Raw genomic sequence first — 19920 nt, forward strand, 5'->3', positions numbered from 1 at the left:
TTAAATAAGATAGGTCAAAGACACATTTTCAGTGTCGTCCAGAGACAAACTACTAACAAGCACTCATGAACAAACAGCCAGAAAGCCACTTCATCATAAGATTCATCCTGTCTATTCACATGTGGTGCACAGGGAATTGAGAGACTGTTAGTCTGTATTTCAGTAAAGCAATTCAAAACACAATAGCAATACTACAGCTACTAGAGAACATGGTAACACACAAACCATAATAAATTCTTATCACTAAGAACTAGTTTCTATAAGGAACACATTGTATATATTAAGTTATATAGGAAGACTAAAGATGGGGAACATTATTTTAAAGAGAATAACACTGAATATAATGGAATGCTAATAGAGAATAACAATAGGAAATATATTTGTTTTTCTTTCCAGTTGTCTATCTCAATTTTAGCCAGCAAAAAATAAAACACAAGCCAGATATGGGAGCTCATTCTATAACTCTAGCACTCAGAAAGCTGAGGCAGGAGAATTACCGTAACTTATTTTTGGTTGTGAGCCTAGCCCTTAATGGCTGAGCCATCTCTCCAGCCCAAATTACCATAATTTAGTTCAATGAGTAACAGACCAGACCAGCCTGGACTGCAGTTTGTGAAATACCACATCTCAGACATACACAAAGATAAAACACAAATTCTTATTAATAACCATTATAAATTCAAATAAGCAAATCAAAATATAATGTGCAATTTGTCAAGCCACACTTCTTGTCAGCATTCTAGATACATGGCTCTCCCGGTGTGACAGTCCACTAAACACCTCAGTCTTTCTCACTCCTTGTGTTTGCAAACCACCAGAAGCCAGAGCAACCATTTCTCTGCTACCCTCCACACTGAGCTAAGAGTTCCCAGCTTGTGAATGTGTCCCCAGAGTGGTTCCAGAGAGCCCAACCCAAGTGGGTCATTTGGTTCTGTTCCCCTTTCAGCACATGGTGTTTCTTTGTTCTCTCCCTGGGAGTGCTTCTAAGGAAAAGCCCAGGATCACTCTACTCTTATATACACTCTACTCTTATATCTTTTCTCTTGAGTTGCTTTAAAGATCTTCCTCTGCATCTGACCTGATTTAATAGCCTTTTAATTTGTATCACAGTGTAATATTCTTCATGTTTCTTTCACCTGGAGTTCATCTAACTTTTTGGATGTGCAGACTAACAGTTTCCACCAACCTTGGGAAATTGTCAGCTGCCATTTCTTCAAACATTTTCTTCCCTCTTCCTTCCAAATACACATATATGTTAGGCAGCTGCTCCATAGCTCGCCCATGGACTTACTCACACTGGTCTTTTTCCTGCTGGACATTTCACTTTGGATAACTTCTATCACTAGGTCTTTAGCTTACCAACCACTCTGTGGTATTAAATAAAAGGTTCCTGTCAGTGTATGATGTCATCAGATATTGTTACTCTCAGTTTGAATAACTGATTCGAGTCCTGCTTTTCATGTTGTTAACATGCACAAACTTCTTGAACATATGGAATATATTTATATCAAAGCTGCTTTACTGTCCCTTACTAACATTAACATCTGTTTCTACAGATTGACTTTTCTCCTCATTAAGAAGTATATTTTCTGTTTCTTTGCATATATACTAGCTTTCAATGTGAATATGGGCTGAACGATATACATGTATAATTTTGGGGTGTGTGTGTGTGTGTGTGTGTGTGTGTGTATCCATACAGATAAACATACACACTTGTTTTTCTTAACTTGTTTTTCTTAAACTTCTTAGATACTGTTATTCAAAACTTATATTCCTGGAAAACAGTAATTTGGGACCAAAAGCAGATCCTTTGGGGTCTTAAACTTTGTTAGGTAGAACCAAAAAAGAATTTAGTTGAGAGCTACTTTGCTCCTTTAGTGAAGTAGTATCCTTGTAAGTATGTAACCTGCCTTATTTTTCAGTATCTGAAAATCATTTTGTGCATTTCCTTTAGTTTCCTGTTGTCATTGTCATATAGGAGGGAAAATCTCGGTCCCACTATTCATTTTCACATAAGAGACAAAAGTCCAGGTCCTTCTACTCCACCCCAGTAAGAAGCAGAACTCTTGTGTGTATTTCTGGACTATTTGTGTCTCAGGCCAAGGAACAATATTAGATAGCTGCAAGACCGATAATAACATGCCGTCAAAGAGACTCTGCTGTTCAGTGCTGCACTCCTTTTCTTTGCCCACAGAAAAGTTAAGAAGAAACGAAAGGCCTTGGGAAATGCTGACCTGGTCCTTTCATTCCTGTTCCTGTTCCTCATTCAGACTGGAGGACCTGTGCGGTTTCAGTTTAAGATGGTATTAAAGCTACTGTTTATTTTGTATTAAATATGTATATTCCAAATTTTTTATAAAAAGAAAAAAACCTTCAGAGTCTTCACATAAGCATATTAACAAGTCTAAATTCCTGTAATGCTGTAAAAGTCAACTCTACAGTCACTTCTTCACTCACTCCAGGTTTTTTTAAAAAAAAAACAAACCAAAAAGGAATCTGTAACTTATCTAAAGGGCAACCATGTTGACTGACAGCATTTGGCAATTAAAAAACTGCACTGCCTGTTATTGTTTCTTATTACACTTGCCATCCAAATTTCTACAGAGTAGCATTCAATTTGTCCCAGTAAAACAGTTGTATTCTTAATGGATGAAGGTAAAAATCTAACTATACTTCTATATACTAACAGTAATAGCTTATAGGCAAAAATACAAACTTATTAATTCCCTTACTAGAAAACACTGCCAACTTCACTTTTAACTGAGAACATTTCTATGGGTTTATCTTTCTTTTTTTGAGAAAGGACATTTGCAATGTTTTAAGTTTATTTTTATATGTTTGAGTGCTGTACCTGAATATATATATATATATATATATATATATATATATATATATATATATATATATATATATCTGTGCCCTGTGTGCATGCCTGGTGCCTGTGGAAAACAGAAGAGGGTGTCAGATACACTGTAACTGTAGTTACACATGGTTGTAAGCTGTCATGTGGGTGCTGAAAACTGAGGCCAGGTCCTCTGGAAGAACAACCAGTGCTCTTAACCCCAGAGCCCCTTGCCTGTCTCCAGTCCAATACCTGGCTTTTTGCTTCCCATTTCCTACTTGGAAACTAAGAGCTATCAGCCCTCAACAGCAGAAACCACCACAGTGAAAAACAATCAGATGGAAGGGCTGTCGCTGAAGATTTAATCTGTTAAAGATGCACTTTCCACATCTATAACACATGGACAAAGCATAACAGGGAGGACTGAAAGGAATAAAGCATATGACTGCCTCACTTCATGAAGGAATTGCATGACGCAGTGCCTCAGGGCACTGCAGCCAACTGGGAGGTGCAAGGATATTTTAAATTGAAGAAGACACCTAGGGTTTCAACATATACTGGATACCGGGTAAACTATTAGCCTGAAGTGGTTCAGAGCTCATGATTGCAGGGTATCCATTCTGTGATCCCTGTCTATGTGAAGCTAGGTGTCTAGCAGTCCCAGTGGTAAAAGGCAACTCCTAATCAATTCAGCAGAGAACAGGAGATGAAGATGGCAGCACTCCAGCTGCTTCCAAGGTGTGAAAGCTGCCTGGAACTCACCAAGCATGCATAGACCATTAATAAACAACTGTGGTTATTTATGAAGACAATAAATTAGTCTCTACATGCTTATGTTACTTTGTTTGAACAACAGCTAAAGTTATTGGGATTTAAATATTTATTGTTTAGCTCTAACATCAGCAATTAGGGCTGAGGCAGGAGGACTAATGTGAGCTTGATATTAAATTCCAAGCTAGCTGGGGCTAGAGTGAGACCCTTTTGCTAACACAAAGTCACACTGCTCGAGTTTACTTAACAGAGCTTATCATGGCCTACAGGTGTTCTAAAACACAATGAGACCCGAAGGCATCATGGAAAAATTCAAGTTTACAAATCTCTTGCATAGTATTTTGATGGTAGAATAAGCTTCTAATAAACGAACTATTTTTTTGCACTATAATTTTTCCTCAGACCGTGCAGTTCCATAAAGGCAGGAGGGCTGACATTCTGTGAAGACATCCAGAATGTACTGATGGTTTAAAGTGTTATGACTCACATTCCTATAATATGAAGAGTAAGTACAAAGAAAACTCAGATGCATATCTTGGGAGTAAAGCCATGTCCAGAATTCAGTGCTATGGTTTTGCTATCTACTACATGTATCTAAGTATATGACTTGAGCCTGAAAATGACCCAAATTATGCTATTTTAAAAGGCTGAAAATAATCTAATTTTACCTTCATACTAGGATATGCTATCAAAAGGAGCAAAGGCTCTAATTTTAAGAGTTAGCATTACCATCTTAAGAGTTTACAGCACCATCTTGCAACCTATCTTTTGGATTTTGCTTGCTCACTTTATTTTTAGTGTTTGTTTTTACAATGTTGGGAACTGAATTCAAAACCTGACACACATCAGGTATGTGCCCTAATCAATGAGCAACACCCCCATATCTCAGCCCTGTGTGTAAATTGATAACTCTTTCTAGAGTCACTCTCTAACTCCTGCATGGGACTTCACTCCTTCCTATTTTATTTAAACTACAATTCTGAAGGTTATGTATTTACAGAAACATGAGATGGACCGTAACTCACACGCCTGTAAATCTAAGGCATACATGCCCATGCGAGAGCTCATCCTCCTTTGAAGGTCTGTTTTGGTGCAACCACTCCTAGTGTAAATCTCTAAACTACAGAAAACCCATTTCCTAGAAAAACAACGACAGGTATTCTGTGGTATGTGCATGTATACACAATGGATGGCACTGACCGTGGAAAGGTGTGGTATCTTCACAGCATAGAAAGGCCTGGAGAACACAATCTGAAGTGAATGACTAGGCAAGGAAGCATGACAAACCCTAGATGACATGATCTCACTCATCTGTGGAATCGAAGCAAAGCCTGTGTCACAGAGGTATAGACTAGGATTCTAATTGGGAGTGATGCAGCACTTGGAGAGAATTCATCTGTGGATAAAAGAGTCAATTCTTAGGAGGAATGAGTTCTGGTGCTCTATATACACATCAGGTTAACTATAGCCAATAATAATGTATATTCCAAAATGACTATGAGAGGATTTTGAATGGCTTAAAAACAACAATAAAAGAATGAAGTCATGAATATGCTCAATTACTTGATTTGATCATAACCCCCTATATGTATATATAGAAATACCACATTGTGCCCCATAACACTATACGTTATTATATGTCAATTAAAAATTAAAGTGGTCAAAAGAAAAAAAAACAAAAAAATGAAAATATTAAAGTGGTCAAGGAATGCAGCTCAGTTCAGTAGCAGAGTACTTGCCTACATGCTGCGTGAAATCTAGGTTTAATCCCATCAATGCCAAAAATACCCATACAAAACATACATGCGTGTGTGTGTGTGTGTGATGCCTGTGTATGTGGTCAGAGGTTAGTTGGCTCAGGTCTTTTCCACTATCACTCCCTACCTTATTTTTGAAATAGCATCTCTTAACCCAGAGCTGGTAGTTTGAGCTGGCTGACTGACCAGTCAGTCCCTGGATCTGCCTCTCTCCGCCTCATACCCAGTCTGAATTTTAGATGGGTGCTTGAATCAAAATTTAAGTCCTTGTGGTTGCTCAGCAAACACTTTATCCACTGAGCCATCTCCTCAGCCCCAAATACTGTTCTGTGAAACAGACAACAGCTTTGAGTCTGTCAACTTTCTAATGTAGATTAGTCTTTCCCACTTAATAACTATGTGTCCCTCGGTCATGAGTAAAATCTGTGCCAAGCATTAGAGACAGAAACCTTAAGAAGCATATATACAGTTCCATGTGATATGAAAACACTGTACTGAAAGTGTCATGGGAGAATTATCTTTTGGTTCAGCCTGAGGGCTTCAAGAAAATGATTGGCCCCATAATACACACCACCTCATTACAGTTCTGAAAACATGGTAATTTTAGATGAAATCTATAGGTTAAAAAAAAATAAGTTATCTGGTAAATCTATACTAGCAAGGCACACACGTAAGGTTTGCTCAGAAATTAGCATTCTGATGGCCTACAGGAACCTAGGTGTCCATATCTGTGAAGTCTTCCCAGACAGATCTGCTGTGCAGCCTGGGCATAGAAAAGCACTCTCAGACTAGGACACAACGGCTTCGCACTCAGGAGGACCGGGAGCTTAAGGTCATCTTCAGCTACACAGCAAGTATGAGAAACACTGTGAGAAAACAAAAACACCAAAAACAAACAAACAACCCCAAACATTATGAAGCCGTTATAAGTCTACTGAGAACAGAATGAAGACTGATCAGTCCCTAGTGCCTTGGGAGAATACTGAAGACACGGGTCTCTCGGAAGGAGATCACCACTGAGCAGAAAGAGTAGAGTAAGATTAGGGAAGACCTTGAAAACCAGGGGGAGGAGTTTGAATTCTGTCTTAAGAAAACAGGGCCACACTTTGACTATAAAAATGACTGCAGAGAATGTTTCTTGCTGATTGATAGGCAGCATGCCCTGAGGCTTCTGGGGTCCGGAATGGTGACAGTGAAGAGGACACACCCAGATCTTCTAGACCGTCCCTGAATGCAGCAAGCATTTGAAATTCTGCAGGTTGTTTTGTTATGCAGGATAACATCTATCTTGCTATCACTCCAAATTAAATGCCAAGTTAGTTTTGTGTGTGTGTGTGACAAGATATTGCTATGTAGCCAGGATAGCCTCAAATACAAGATCTTTCTGCCTGGAGTGTGCTGGGGTTACAGACATGCAACGCAACCTAGAACCTAACTAATTTTATAAGTCAATTTATCTAATGCTGTTCTGTATATTTTATGAAAATTAGAATAAAGGGTTTTGCATGTTTTTACCATAAATTGCAAATGTCTAACACCATTTCAACATTATATAATGCATAAATGTATTGAAACATCATGGGTTGTAGCTACATGTATAATTTTTATGTATGGATTAAAAAGTCAAGTCAAAATATATTTAAGTGTTGCTGTAGAGTTTATAGAAAAGACACAACATCCAAGAGAATATGTACCCATTTCTGTTAGTGTTACAGAGGGAAGCAGTATTCAAACGTTTGTGCTGTCTGAGAATTACTCACATAGCTTAAATCCAATGAAGACAAACAGAATTAACAAACAATTAAGCTTGGATATAGCTTGCTGGTAGAGTGCTTAACACACAGTACCTGGGTTCAATTCCCAACACTGAAAAGAAATTGTTAAGATAATATTTTAATGTTATTCTACTTCATAATTAATGAACCCAATAGATGGTTTTGAGTCTTTTAAAAAGCATTATTTGGTATAAAAACTACTGGAGGTTTTAGAAGTATGATTTTTTTTTCTTAACACACAGCAATAATTCTGAAAACAGGTAAAGTTGTAACTTGTAAGCTCCACAGTGACTTTTCATTTGTAACTGTATCTAGACAACATTAATAAATCAGGTAATGTCAACCAAACTCAAGCAGCAGAAAAGCACTCTACATTACTAGCCAAGCCCCTCCAGTCTCATGTTCTTATTTCCGTGTTCAACACTAGAAGCACATCTACAGTGTGAAACACATTATGGAGATTAACACTGGAGCATGGCATTTTTCATTTTATTAAAACATAACCAATACACTTTAATAAAACATAACATAAAAATCAATTTGGAACACTGAAGTTCATACTGAATATTAAACTTTTTCTTGGGTTGTATCTAGCCCCTTGTTTCTCCCTTTAAATCATATTACTGGAAACACCAAGAATATAGACATATGTTATACACTAATCTTTGCTTAAGAGTTGTTCATTATGCCACTATCATTTTCTCTACCAGAATAAAATTTTACTATTTCAGTAAGGTTACACTTGAACCAACATAGAAATCATATATGCATAAGTCTAAATCTTATGCTCTTATTGAGTCTAAAGAGCAATATTTAAAATATTTAAGGCTTATATTAGTAAATATGTCTTTTAAACGTGTGTGTGTGTATGTATGTGTGTGTGTGTATGTGTGTGTGTGTGTGCTAGAGGTTGATTAAGCATCTTCCTTTATTGCTCTCCATATTATTTTTTGAGTTAGATTCTTATACCAAACCTGAATCTTAGAAACTTGACTACAACAGCTGACCAGAGAGCCCCGAGACTTTCCTGCCTCTGCTTCCCCAGTGCGGGGATTATAAACATGTAATGTCCTGCCAGGCTTTCATGAAGGGACTGGGGAACACACTCGGATCTGCATGCTCACACGGCAAGCATTTACCAACTGACCATCTCTTAAGTCCAAACATCATGTTCAATAAACAATCTGAGCAAAATATAAGAGGGCTGGGGTGTGGTTCAGTTGGCAGAGTGCTCGCCTAGCATGCATGAAGCCTTGAGGTCAATCCCTAGCACTGCAGATACCTGGCACAGTATAGTGCATACCAGTATTCACAGCACTCAGGAGATGAAGGGGTTGGGGTCTGGAATTCAGTGGCACTGGCTATATCATGAAGGCCCCAGCTATAACTCTAATAGACTGTTAAAATAATAATGATAATTAATAATAATAAAAGAACAAGTAGTTATCATTAGAAAAATCTGTTTAAAACAAATACTTGAGACAGTCCCAAACTGGGGTTGTCTGCCCCAGTCTTGTATTAAGAATGAAGTATGGGTTACATTCGATGTCTCAGCAGGTAAAAAGTTTTTGCCACCAAGCCTGAAGACCTGAGTTCAATCCCTGGGACCTATATAGTAGGAGGAGCTCCCACAAGTCCTGATCTCCACTTGTCCCCCACCTACACACAAATAAATGACTAAAGGTTTAGGGAAAAAAAAAAAAGAATGGAGCACAAAGTGAATCAGTCGTTTTATTTTCATCTATCTGCCACAAATTTACCCAAACATCATTTTGTGTGGTACAATAAGTAATCCTTTTCTTTAAAATAAAGGTCATTTTTCAATAATATGAAATCAACCACATATGTTATATGAAATATTTTAGGAGCTGTCTGCAATTCTTATTGAAGATATAAAAGCTTAGGCTGGGGAAACAGATGGTACAGCACTTGCCTAGAGTGACTGAGTCTGACCCACCAAGATCACACATGAGCACAAGGGACACCTGAATAAATAAATAAACAAATAAGGGTTCGCTGTGAGATGCACAGAAACCTATCATAGATCATACCAATCCTATTAAATCTGACCCACGAAATTCTGGGAATCACAGGAGATGCAAGCTGTCTTATTGGGTTAATGTGATAAAGACAAAACTGCAACACCATTTTACAAAAAGATAAACTTCTAGAAGCAGAACAGAAGGAAAACAAACTCCCAGGAGCAAAATCTGCACTGCCCTGCACCACCGCCTTCACCCCAATGAAGACCTAAGCCTCGGTTTATAGAAAATAAGGCTTCATTCAAATTAAGCCAAAGCATAAATCCAGAAGATAAAATTCAGGGAGAAGGTTCTCAAGAATCGTTTTTTAATAAACTGTTGAACTTGCGAGTTACAACCCAAACCGGCGGTCAGACTCGGCCAGGTGAAACCCATGACTTACAGAGCACAGCCACAGCTTCAGACTCGAACATGAGACACTCTTCCTTATGCCTGGTTTCCACTATGAGGCTGAACGGTGGGGGATCCAATTTGTGGTAGATTCGAAATCCTTTGCTGAACGCCATTCTCCTTTCTTCAGAGGCAGCCCTGTGGAAACCGAGCCAATGCACCTGAGGTTTCCTACTGCTGCAAGGACAGCTAGGCGTCCCCTGAGGTCCCTCACTGACAAGTTTGATGGGGTTTGGGGGGGGGGGTAGAGAAAAAGAGAGCTCAGGGGTGAACGATTTATTCCAAAAGATAAGGCGTCACCATTTTTTTTTAAAACCAAAAGGCAAAAGGAAACGCGTCCCGTTCTCAAGATACGGCAGGACAAGGCAGGGGTTTTTAGCACCGTTGGTCCTGGTTTGGATAAGATGGATTTCCCATTTAATGTATGTGTCCCCAAAGGAAAAATCTGGAGCGTATTTTCAGTTGGGGATGTTTATTGGCTTCCTGCTTCACGATCTGTCACTGCTGGAAGGGAACTGATGGGGAAACTTCAAGCTGATCCCTAGGCGGAATCGGCAAGGGGATGGGAAGGAAGGTTAATCAGGCTGATTCAAAGCTCGGGGGGGGGGGGGCGGAGAGGGACCGGATTATCACACCGCGGACTCTCCAGGGCGGCGGCGAAGGGCAGGGAAAGCCACACAGGTGACCGCCGCCTCCTGCCCAGTCACGAAGCTCACGGTGACGAATGGATCCCACCGCCACTCAACGAGTTCCCGGGGAGCCAGGGGGGGAACTGAGGCACCGGGCGCTCCAGCGCCTCCATTACGCACCGCCAGAGATGCCCGGGAGCCTGTGACCACTGGGTTCTTTCCCGCCCGCTGGGTGACAGCCGCTGTCACGGCAGCCACCCGCCGCCCCGGGGTCTCCGCACACCCTGCCGCCCTTGGCCCTCTGCCGCTTCTCACCGCTTGCGACCCGGCTGCGACGGCCGCCACCGCTCAGGAAGCGTCCACCCGCCCGGCCGGCTGCCGCTGGGTCGAGCCCGGGCCGCTCCCCGCCCCCCGTCCGTCCGCCCGCCCGCTGCCTCACCTCTTCCTCCGGCTCCTCCTCCTCCTTCTCCCGCAGCCTCCGCCGCTACAGCCGCCCGAAGCGTCACTTCCGCTCCAGCAGGTCCAGCTCTTCCGCATCGCGCCGCTGCCGGGGCGGAAGGCCCGCCCCTTGGGGTGAAGGGGCGGAGCCGTTTCCGCCCACGCGGGACCGTGCTGCCGAGCAGGGCGCTTGCTGGCCACCCGGTTCCTGCGGCCGCTGCGTCCTGGGTCCGTGAAGCGAGCCTCAGTCGCCCCGGGAGTGGGCGGGTGGCACGGCCAGGGGAGCCGGCAGAGGGAGGATCCGTCCTCTTCGCGTGGAGCCCTGTAGCTCTGCCCTCCCCGCGGGCGACAGGGAGGGACTGCAGGAAAGAGCTGTGGGGAGCCCGTGTTGATTCGTGCTCGAGTCGGGCATCAGGACCACCCCCTGCCGCCTCCGCGGACCCGATGGGCGACGGGCGAGTGCGAGGCGGGGGACGGTGTGCACCCGGTGCCGGCTGAGTGGCGCCCGAAGAGCTGTCCATGGTGTCTGTCGTCAGGGAGGCAGCAGGAGACTGTTCCCTGTTTCAGTGTGTTCTCAGAGCTCCAGGGGCGATGGAAGAGTGCTCAACTGAAGGCAGTGGAGAGTGGGGGAAACCAGCAACCGGGGACTCCAGGCAGTTAAACAAAACATGGCTGTCACTGTCGATTTGCCAGCCGTGGAATTTTATAACTTCGGGCATCACACGGTTTCAGACTATCTTTTTAAATGAGACATTATGTCTAAAACTTGCGTCCAGCAGAATTATTCTGCTTATCCTTCAGACACAAAAATGGGAGGAAATTGTAGTCAGTGGGGCTTTAGAGAGGAACTGAGAATTCAAGGAGCACGGCAGTCAGGCTCCGTTTGCCTTGGCTTTCCCGTAGCCTCTTCCCCTTTCTACTTTCTTCCCAAAAGCACAATTTAAATATGACGTATTGCACAAAAACATTTCCTCTAACATGCTGTCATGTGACTCAACGCGTCTCTGGTTTAGAGAAGACAAATCCACCCTGGTTTTAAAATATTAAAAGCAAGCTAAACATGAGAGAAACCACCTCCAGCCAAGGAGACACACACTTGGATTCAGTTCTGAGATCTTTTCACTTGGTCTCTTTGGAACAGCTTTTACTTTTTGTTGTGGTTACAGTAACCACAAGCTTACAATAAAATTTGCTTGCTGTGAATTGTGGTTAGTCGTCTTTCCCTCCCCAAAAGTGTCCACTTCAGGTGGGGACAGTCCTTTAAATAAAACAGGAATGTTTGAGAGTGGGATTTTTCTTCAGTGTGATGACCGTATATGACATACACCAACAGAAAAAGGGTTCAGGAGAGCTGGCCACTGAATTGTAGTACTTTGGAGGTAGCTTTTGTTTTTTGAGACAAAGTAGCACAGAGCTCAGACTACTGTGCCAACCATACCTGGTTTCTGTGATGACAGAGACTGAGCCCAAAGCTTCATGCATACCAGGCAGGCATTCTAAGCTGAGGGCATCCCCAGCCCTAGGGATGTACCTTTTTATGACAACTGAAATTACCCCAAGTGGAGCTGTAATCAAACTTACTTACCCCATCATTCTTTTCCCACCAAGTATCCCTGTGAGACTACACCATAAACTCTTTCTCAAGGTGGAAATCATGGCACTAAGTGCTTTCTAAAGCAAGCCTTCTGCCTATTCTTGGTATCCTGAACTAAGAAAGTGGAGGTCCAAGCTTCTATGTTACAATGTCTTTCTTCAAATTAAGCTAAAGTAGCAGTGGTAGGTCTTAGCTTTCCCAAGTCCTTTCAAAATAGATTTTTAATTATAAAATAAGCCCAAGATGTGAAAAACATACTAGTGACCTTTGAACACTCCTTACTGTTCCTATTTATTACTGTTACAACATATCAAAGTGGCTGCACATTTTAGCAAACCAGTGTCTATAGTAGACTAACTCAAAATATGTAGGCACAGTCTAAAGCTTTGCAGAGAAACCATTTCGTGCTGACTAGAACTGATCAATAGTGAAGCTGTCAGATTGCTCATACCCTGAGACTTGTCGCTAGCAAATGGCAGATGACTGGGTGACTGAGTCTAACAAAGTTTTGGATATCTGTTCGACTGTTGTGGTTATACAAGAGACCGAGACGAAAGAGGCAGAGGGGAATCAGGTCCTCATGTAGTGGCATGAAGACAAATGGCAGAATGGAGAATTATGACAAACCTAGGTGGCACCAGAAACCACTAGAATCTATAAGTTGAGCTGAGAACCTTTATAAGATACACGATTCCGGTGACAGTTATTTCCAATTTCTGGCCTTAAGCACTCAAGAGAGTAGCTGTTCTAAGACCCTCAGCTAGTACATAATAGTGTGAATGGCAGCTGAGAATTCCATTTTTAGTGTTCTTTACTCATTTAGGAGTGACGACCTTGAGACATAAAGAGCACTTTCTATATGCAGTTCTGTCCTCTATTCACCTTGCATCAGACACCGAGGATAGTGTTCAAGCCTGTTGCTAAGTGTTAGCATAGGCAGTTGGGGCTTATCCAAACAATTACTAAAGCCAGATCTAGGAAGAGTGGTTTTATATTGATGGGCTTGGAAACACAGTTTAAGGCCCAAATACATATTTGTGTTTGTTTTAATTAATGAGAATGAGTGCTCTGAAATTTGATTCCCCTTAGGAGCCAATAAAGATTAATAACAACAACAACCCCTCATCCAGAATGAATATGTAAAGATAAGACCTACTCCTGCGATACCTACAGAACTGACGGACAAAGTAGAGCATGACACTGTCTTACTCAAGTACACACTGGCCTGTTAACAGCCTCACCGTATGGACCACTGTATGTATGCTCTGAACTTAGTTACCAGCAAAATACAACAAAAGACATCTTTAAAAATGAATTTAATGCTTGGCTAAAGCTTAATTACATATATATATTTCAAATGATAGCCCTGAATTTCTGAAAAGTTACTCTTCTGAAAAATCACAGAATCAGAAAGCATCAACCTTAAAACAAGTTTCTCTGAGTATTTACAGTGTGGTATAAACATTACAGAATACCATGGAGAGTAAATTGCCTGGGTGTGTCTGATCAGCAAGGCATGTTCTTTATTGCATATATAACTCACATATGTGGGATTCAAAACAGGAGAAACTATAGAAATGCGTATCTATATCTGGGCAGTGAAGACAACAGCGAGCAAGGACAGTCAGCCCAGGCCATGCAGTTAGTTTGTGGTGTATCCTACCCCACACCACTGCATATGTCACCTTGGGCTCGTATTAAACCCACAGCTGCCGCCAGGGCTGAGTCCCAGAAGTTCCACACTCACTCAATGACAAAGTCTTATTTCCGTTTTCATTTTAAGGCAGCACAGCTACAGTGACAGCAACACTAGCCAAAGTAGGGGTGAAGGTCCGTCACCTGCCAGCGCTTCTGCTGCAGCAGCGCAGGGTTTCCCTAAGATGATTGCTATTGCCTAAGTTCCTGCTGTTAAAAAGCTTCCTCTGTAGAAAAACACCGCAAAATTTGCAGCATGAAAATCCATGGTGGTATAAATATACATGCACACACACAGACACACACACAGACACACACACAGACACACACACAGACACACACACAGACACACGCAGAATTATACAATTTACACTAAACACACATCATTTATAGAGGATACTTAAACGAAGTTAATTTAATGACCATATAAAATACTTCCATAAACAAAATATGACAGGCAGTAAGGAAACACCCATAGACTCCTAGAAATAATCTGAGTTCCTTTCATTCTGAAGAAATCACATTTAAGGACACGGTATTAATATAATGTTTCTGTATTAAAACAAGAATCAGTATATTACAGTTTAGGAAACTTTACATATATACAGACTGTACACAACGGGAACGGCAGCAAAGCAAACACTCTTTGACCTCAGAGCTACTTCCCGTCCATCAGAGACTTGACTTCTTTCACATTGTGGTCACTTGCGACAGACAGAGCATGATCCAAAGCCCGAACACTTGCAAGAAGTTTTACTATCTGCTTTATATTTTCCCTGAAAGAGATAACAACATTTGCAATATTATATTGAGACAAAATTTGTTCTTGATTTTACAACTAACTTAGAGAATCTGCAAAACAGCCCTTCCAAGCATATATTTTTAAACATGGAGAACAAGACATGAAAGCTACAGCATGTTTTAAAACATCTGCAGGGCTGGCAAGATGGTTCACTTGTAAAGATGCTTGCCACCAAACCTATGCAGAGCCAATCTCCAGATCCCACTGGTGGAAGGAGAGAATCAAATCCTGGAAGCCACCCTGACTACCACACGCACACCACGACAGGTATGTATGTCATTCTCAAAACAAAACAAAATGTTTGAGAAAAAAAATTAATCTGTTATCTATCCACATAGAACAAAAGTCATGTGTAAATGACTGGCCCAGGGACAGGAAATTCATCTATATACAGAAACAAAACAACTTCATCTAGATAAATGATCTTGATTACCATCTACAAAGAAGTCCAGTATGATCCCAAGCCCCTTTGGAGCTCTGTCTTATTTCCGTCCCAGCCATACAGTCCCAGTTCTTTTGGAGCACAACTTAACAAAAAAATCTATTTTACTTCATCAACCTATGAAGAGCCAGACTCCAACTCCTTTAAAATTCATCCACTAAAGCCTATTTCTGCTTTCTTTCTCAGCACTGCCATAAGCACTCTGCCTTACTTTGAAAAAACCCTGAAATATGAACATCAGAATTCTTGACTGGATGAGTAAGTATACATCGCTGACTAAGGGGACAGCAGGAGCCCCACCCCAGGGTTATGCAGTTCAGGGAAAACAGAAGGCACGTTGACCAAGCTCCACTTGTCCTGCTGCTGTGTGAACCAAGGCTTACAGAGCACTCTGGCTGGCCCTGAGCTCATCTGGAAGCCCAGTCAATTCTTGAACTTTTGAGAGTCTCCTGACTCAGCCTCCTAATCAGCTGTGGCCTCCGCCTTCCTAGAAAATTTTTATGAAAACCAGATGTAAGTTGTTCCTAAACCATCATGAAATGGCCTTTAGTCCATAGTATTATGGATCAAGGTATAGAGTGAAGGCTGGACTCTTAACACAAGGCTGTATTTCAGTGGGCATTCTTTCTCCGTTTACATCTCCATGATGACACCTCAAAAGCGAAGAATCACTGCACCTAAACCTGTGAATCTATTCAGTTCCTCAGGAGACAACACTACAACCAATCACTGCTCTAAGACTTACCAAAAGTCTTTCTCTAAAAGCTTCCAAATTTAATGTATAGGGACAGGGGGATAAAAATTTAAAAAAATTTTGGTAGGTTTGTAACACTAAATAAATGCACAATGAAAGAGAATATGGGGCTGGTGCGATGGCTTAGCGGGTAAGAGCACTAACTGCTCTTTCGAAGGTCCTGAGTTCAAATCCCAGCCACCACATGGTGGCTTACAACTATTTGTAATGAGATCTGATGCCCTCGTCTGGTGTGCCTAAAGACAGATACAGTGTACTCACATATAATAATAAATAAATCTTAAAAAAAGAGAATATGATTAGTGTATACCTTACATACACAAATATAATGAAACTGTTTAAACAATAAACAAGTTAAAATGACTCCACTTAATTACTTAATATCTCTGACAACTAAAGAAACTTTAGATTACAGTAAGAAACCAAATTACCTTGCATTTCTTTTTTCCACATCAGAGCACCCAATACTGTTCCTGTAAATTGTATCTGCTAAATGTACAAGATATCGGCAAAAATTTTCTAACTGAGAAATAGTTCTTTCTCCTTTCAGATTTACAAACCACTGTTTAGGGAAACAGTTGATTACCTGTGTAGAAGATGCAAATAAAATAGTTACAACATAATGAAAATATCAAAAGCTAAAGCTACATGATGGTTATGACTTAATACTATATAAGGTATCTTTTAAAAAACCTGACTTCTTATATTAACTATACCAATAATTCTGATTTTTCACAATGGATCACACACTCAAAACAAGTTACTTTATCAAGTATTTAAACAGTCATAAAATTGGTAACTGGTTGCCCATTTTCTTTCAGTTATTCAATGTGACTTAAGCAAACCAAGTTCCCCTGGCAAAAATCCCTGTATCAACATGGTATCCTAGTCTCCCGCTTCCCGGGTACGTCAGTGACCAGCAGCATCCACAGAGGCTTGTGAAAGCCCAATTAGCCCACAGTGAGAGTGAGACTGTCTATACAAGAGGTCCAGTCCACGCAAGAGCCTGAATCCAGCCCACAGGGCACTGTAACCTTCTGCCTTAGTGCCAAGGAGTAAGAAGTATGAGACTGGTTCCCTCAAGAGAAGACAGTTTACTTTAGTCAGTCATTATCCAAACAGGTAAAAAAAAAAAAAGCTCACCATTAAAAGAACAAGGGGTTACTAAAGGAATGGCTTATCCCAGGGAAAAAGTAGGTATAAAATGAGCCGAAATCTCTGATTCAAGAAAGAGAGCACTTACTTAAGAAAGCTCTAGAAGTCTTCTAAGGGATAAAACCACACAGGAAAATAAATAATCTCATCCAAAAGATGCAGAACTTGAATCTTAGTGGAGAGATCTTAGACAAACTCACACTAAGAGGTCATTACAAAATAACTGGCCTGACCCCTTCAAAGGTGTCGGTTATAAAGGTCAAGAAAGAATGAAGCACTCTTCTAGATCAAGGAGACTAAAGAGCCTTGTTAATCAGATAATCTGTGAAGAATAGTTTACATGATTGAAGATGGACATTGGGAAGGGTCCCTAAGGATTAGGGAACAGTCATTAGCAGTGTGAGCGCCCAGATACTGATGCTCCGGTCTGCTCCTGAGGAGCAATTTTCAGGTTTGTAGGAAATATACACAAATATATTTGAGGTAGTGAGGCTACATGTCAAAGAGATTTAGTCTGATGAGGTTCTAAAGTTAAAAAACAAAAATCAAAAACCAAAGCAACCACCTGTGCTGGGTGAGGTGACTAGCACCTTCAATCCCAGCACTTGGGAGGCAGAGGCAGTCAGATCTCTGTGAGTTTAAGGCCAGCTTGGTCTACACAGTGAGTTCCTGGACAGCCAGGAATACAAAGTGAAACCCTGTCTCTGAAAAAAAAACAAAACCCTAACAAACCAAAAAAACTATCAACAAACATAAAAACCTTCTGCTACTAGCAGATTTATATTAATTTAGTAATCGTTATGGCTATTAATGATTATTAAAATATATATATTTAAAACTATCAAACTATGTAACTCATGACTATAAGTAGAAAACCTAACAACATTAAAATTATTTATTTTTGTTTTTCAAGACAGGGTTCTCTGTGTAGTCCTGGCTGTCTTGGAATCTTATATAGATCAGGCTGGCCTTGAACTCAGAGATCCATCAGCCTCTGCCTTCTGAGTGCTGGGATTAACGGCATGAGGCAGCCCCCACTTACACCGTTAAAATTATTAAAGTGAGAGAAAAAAAAGCTATTCTGAACTGCTCAAAACAATCAACTATGAAGAAAACTCCTAAAATAAAATTTTCATTGATATCTAGAAAAACACCCAAAGATCCACAAATATAGACAGCTATATTTTCATGTATCATTTTTTGGCCTCTTGGTTAAGATCAACTATCTATTTCTTGGGTTAAAAAAAATGTTTAGGACTACCTGGGCAGTTTAACAACTACAGCAGGTCCAACTGTCAAAGGAGGTTTACATAACTCTGATTCTTCAGGCAAAGAAGCTGAACTCGCCCTGATGTGTATGCTTTAAACTATAGTATGTGTTACCCAACTCACATTTTGGGCTTTTCTGATGCTGTCATCTCCGTATTCTGAGTTCTGAAAAGCCATGAGGATGTATCTGTTTAACAAGCCATCTATTGATAACTCCTGAAGAGTTTTGTTTGAGAAAATGCCATACCACTGAAGAAAATTTCCCAAGAGCTAAAAAGAAGAAAAAAATTATTAACAGGCAATATCAAGCAATTATTATTAAGTACACAGTAAAATAGTTATGTAGTAAAACACCAAATGTAGTACGATGGATGGATGCCTTGTATTAGTAAACACTTCTGAACTATCCGAATACTTCCTACAATAAAAGCTACTCTTGCTCAACATGTATTAAATGAAAGATGCTGTCATGAAATGAAGCCTCATCCCACCCAAGCATACCAATGTCTAGTTTCCCCACTCATTTCTCACTGTAGTAAACAGCAGGCAGCACTCTGTAGCCAACGACTCAGGAGAAGCACACAGGTCACATTGATCTCTGTCCAATACCCTGACTCCACCGCCACCCAACCTGCGCTTTTCAGCACTCCATAGTTCCTGCCCTGAGGCTCAGAAGTGTACTGCAGTGCCTTTTCCCCAGCAGAGGTTCAAACAGAAACAAGCCTAGACATAATTTGAGTATCTCCATTCAATTTTTCTTTTTTTTTTTTTTTTAAAGATTTATTTATTTATTATATGTAAGTACACTGTAGCTGTCTTCAGACACTCCAGAAGAGGGCGTCAGATCTTGTTACGGATGGTTATGAGCCACCATGTGGTTGCTGGGATTTGAACTCCGGACCTTTGGAAGAGCAGTCGGGTGCTCTTACCCACTGAGCCATCTCACCAGCCCCCATTCAATTTTTCTTAAGGACGACACAAAGCTAGTTCCCTTTAAAAGAAAAATCATTACACACATAGAGGCTTGAGGGTATGCAGAATTAATTTCTGTTAAGAAGAGCTATTCGAAGGCAGACTGGCCTGAGCTAGATTCCTGACTTGCATTACCAATGGAATGACGCTGCAGGTCAGACTGTGCCTCCCTGACCTATATAAAGAACAACAGTGATAGTGTCTACTTGCTAAGAGTCATTCTGAGGTTTCAAGATAAAGGGTGTGGCACAATAGATAGAAAAAAATGTTCCAATTTTCAATATCCCCACCTCCAACTCACTTCAACCCATTTTTTCTATACAGCACACACAGTCATTTTCAAAGTGGCAATTTGTTTCTGTCCTTTCCATGCTAAAAATCACCCTTCACTCTCATATCTATACTCTACTTTCAACTAGGGTTGAAATTCAATTCAAAGCAGAAAGGATTGTCTTCACAATAAATATTGCTGGAACAAAGAGGGATTTCATCCAGGCCTTACATCTAAAATAAAAATGTATTTTTATTTAATTTCATTTTGTGTATATGGATGTTCTGCATGCATGCATATCTGTGCACCATGTATGTGCGGT

General features: G+C 40.8%; 2 protein-coding genes and 1 long non-coding RNA gene across 17 annotated transcripts in view; 1 reads left to right on the forward strand and 2 right to left on the reverse strand.

The window, feature by feature from the left end:
* Synj1 (synaptojanin 1) overlaps positions 1-10855 on the reverse strand; it is a 74026-nt gene extending 63171 nt beyond the window's left edge. For 11 of the 14 annotated variants that reach the window (XM_029544350.1, XM_029544346.1, XM_029544348.1 and 8 more), the window contains exons 1-2: positions 10646-10782; positions 9570-9715 (exon numbers count right to left, since the gene is read on the reverse strand). In XM_029544350.1, coding sequence (XP_029400210.1) covers positions 9570-9715; positions 10646-10743 — 244 coding nt within the window. In that variant the 5' untranslated portion in view covers positions 10744-10782. The other 3 variants (XM_021209245.2, XM_021209246.2, XM_029544349.1) reach the window with 3 other exon arrangements.
* LOC110329568 lies at positions 10802-16030 on the forward strand. Its single transcript, XR_002380926.1, has 3 exons — positions 10802-10872; positions 14781-15002; positions 15364-16030. It is a non-coding gene; the product is annotated as an uncharacterized LOC110329568 (long non-coding RNA).
* Paxbp1 (PAX3 and PAX7 binding protein 1) overlaps positions 13567-19920 on the reverse strand; it is a 30561-nt gene continuing 24207 nt past the window's right edge. Inside the window, exons 16-19 of one of the 2 annotated variants that reach the window (XM_029544357.1) lie at positions 18479-18625; positions 16363-16517; positions 14585-14709; positions 13567-14160 (exon numbers count right to left, since the gene is read on the reverse strand). In XM_029544357.1, the coding sequence (XP_029400217.1) occupies positions 14592-14709; positions 16363-16517; positions 18479-18625 (420 nt within the window). In that variant the 3' untranslated portion in view covers positions 13567-14160; positions 14585-14591. Of the gene's footprint in view, positions 14161-14306; positions 14710-16362; positions 16518-18478; positions 18626-19920 lie in introns of those variants that run through there. The other variant, XM_021209247.1, reaches the window with a different exon arrangement.

This window comes from Mus pahari, chromosome 12 (genome assembly GCF_900095145.1).
Source record: "Mus pahari chromosome 12, PAHARI_EIJ_v1.1, whole genome shotgun sequence".
Taxonomy (NCBI): domain Eukaryota; kingdom Metazoa; phylum Chordata; class Mammalia; order Rodentia; family Muridae; genus Mus; species Mus pahari.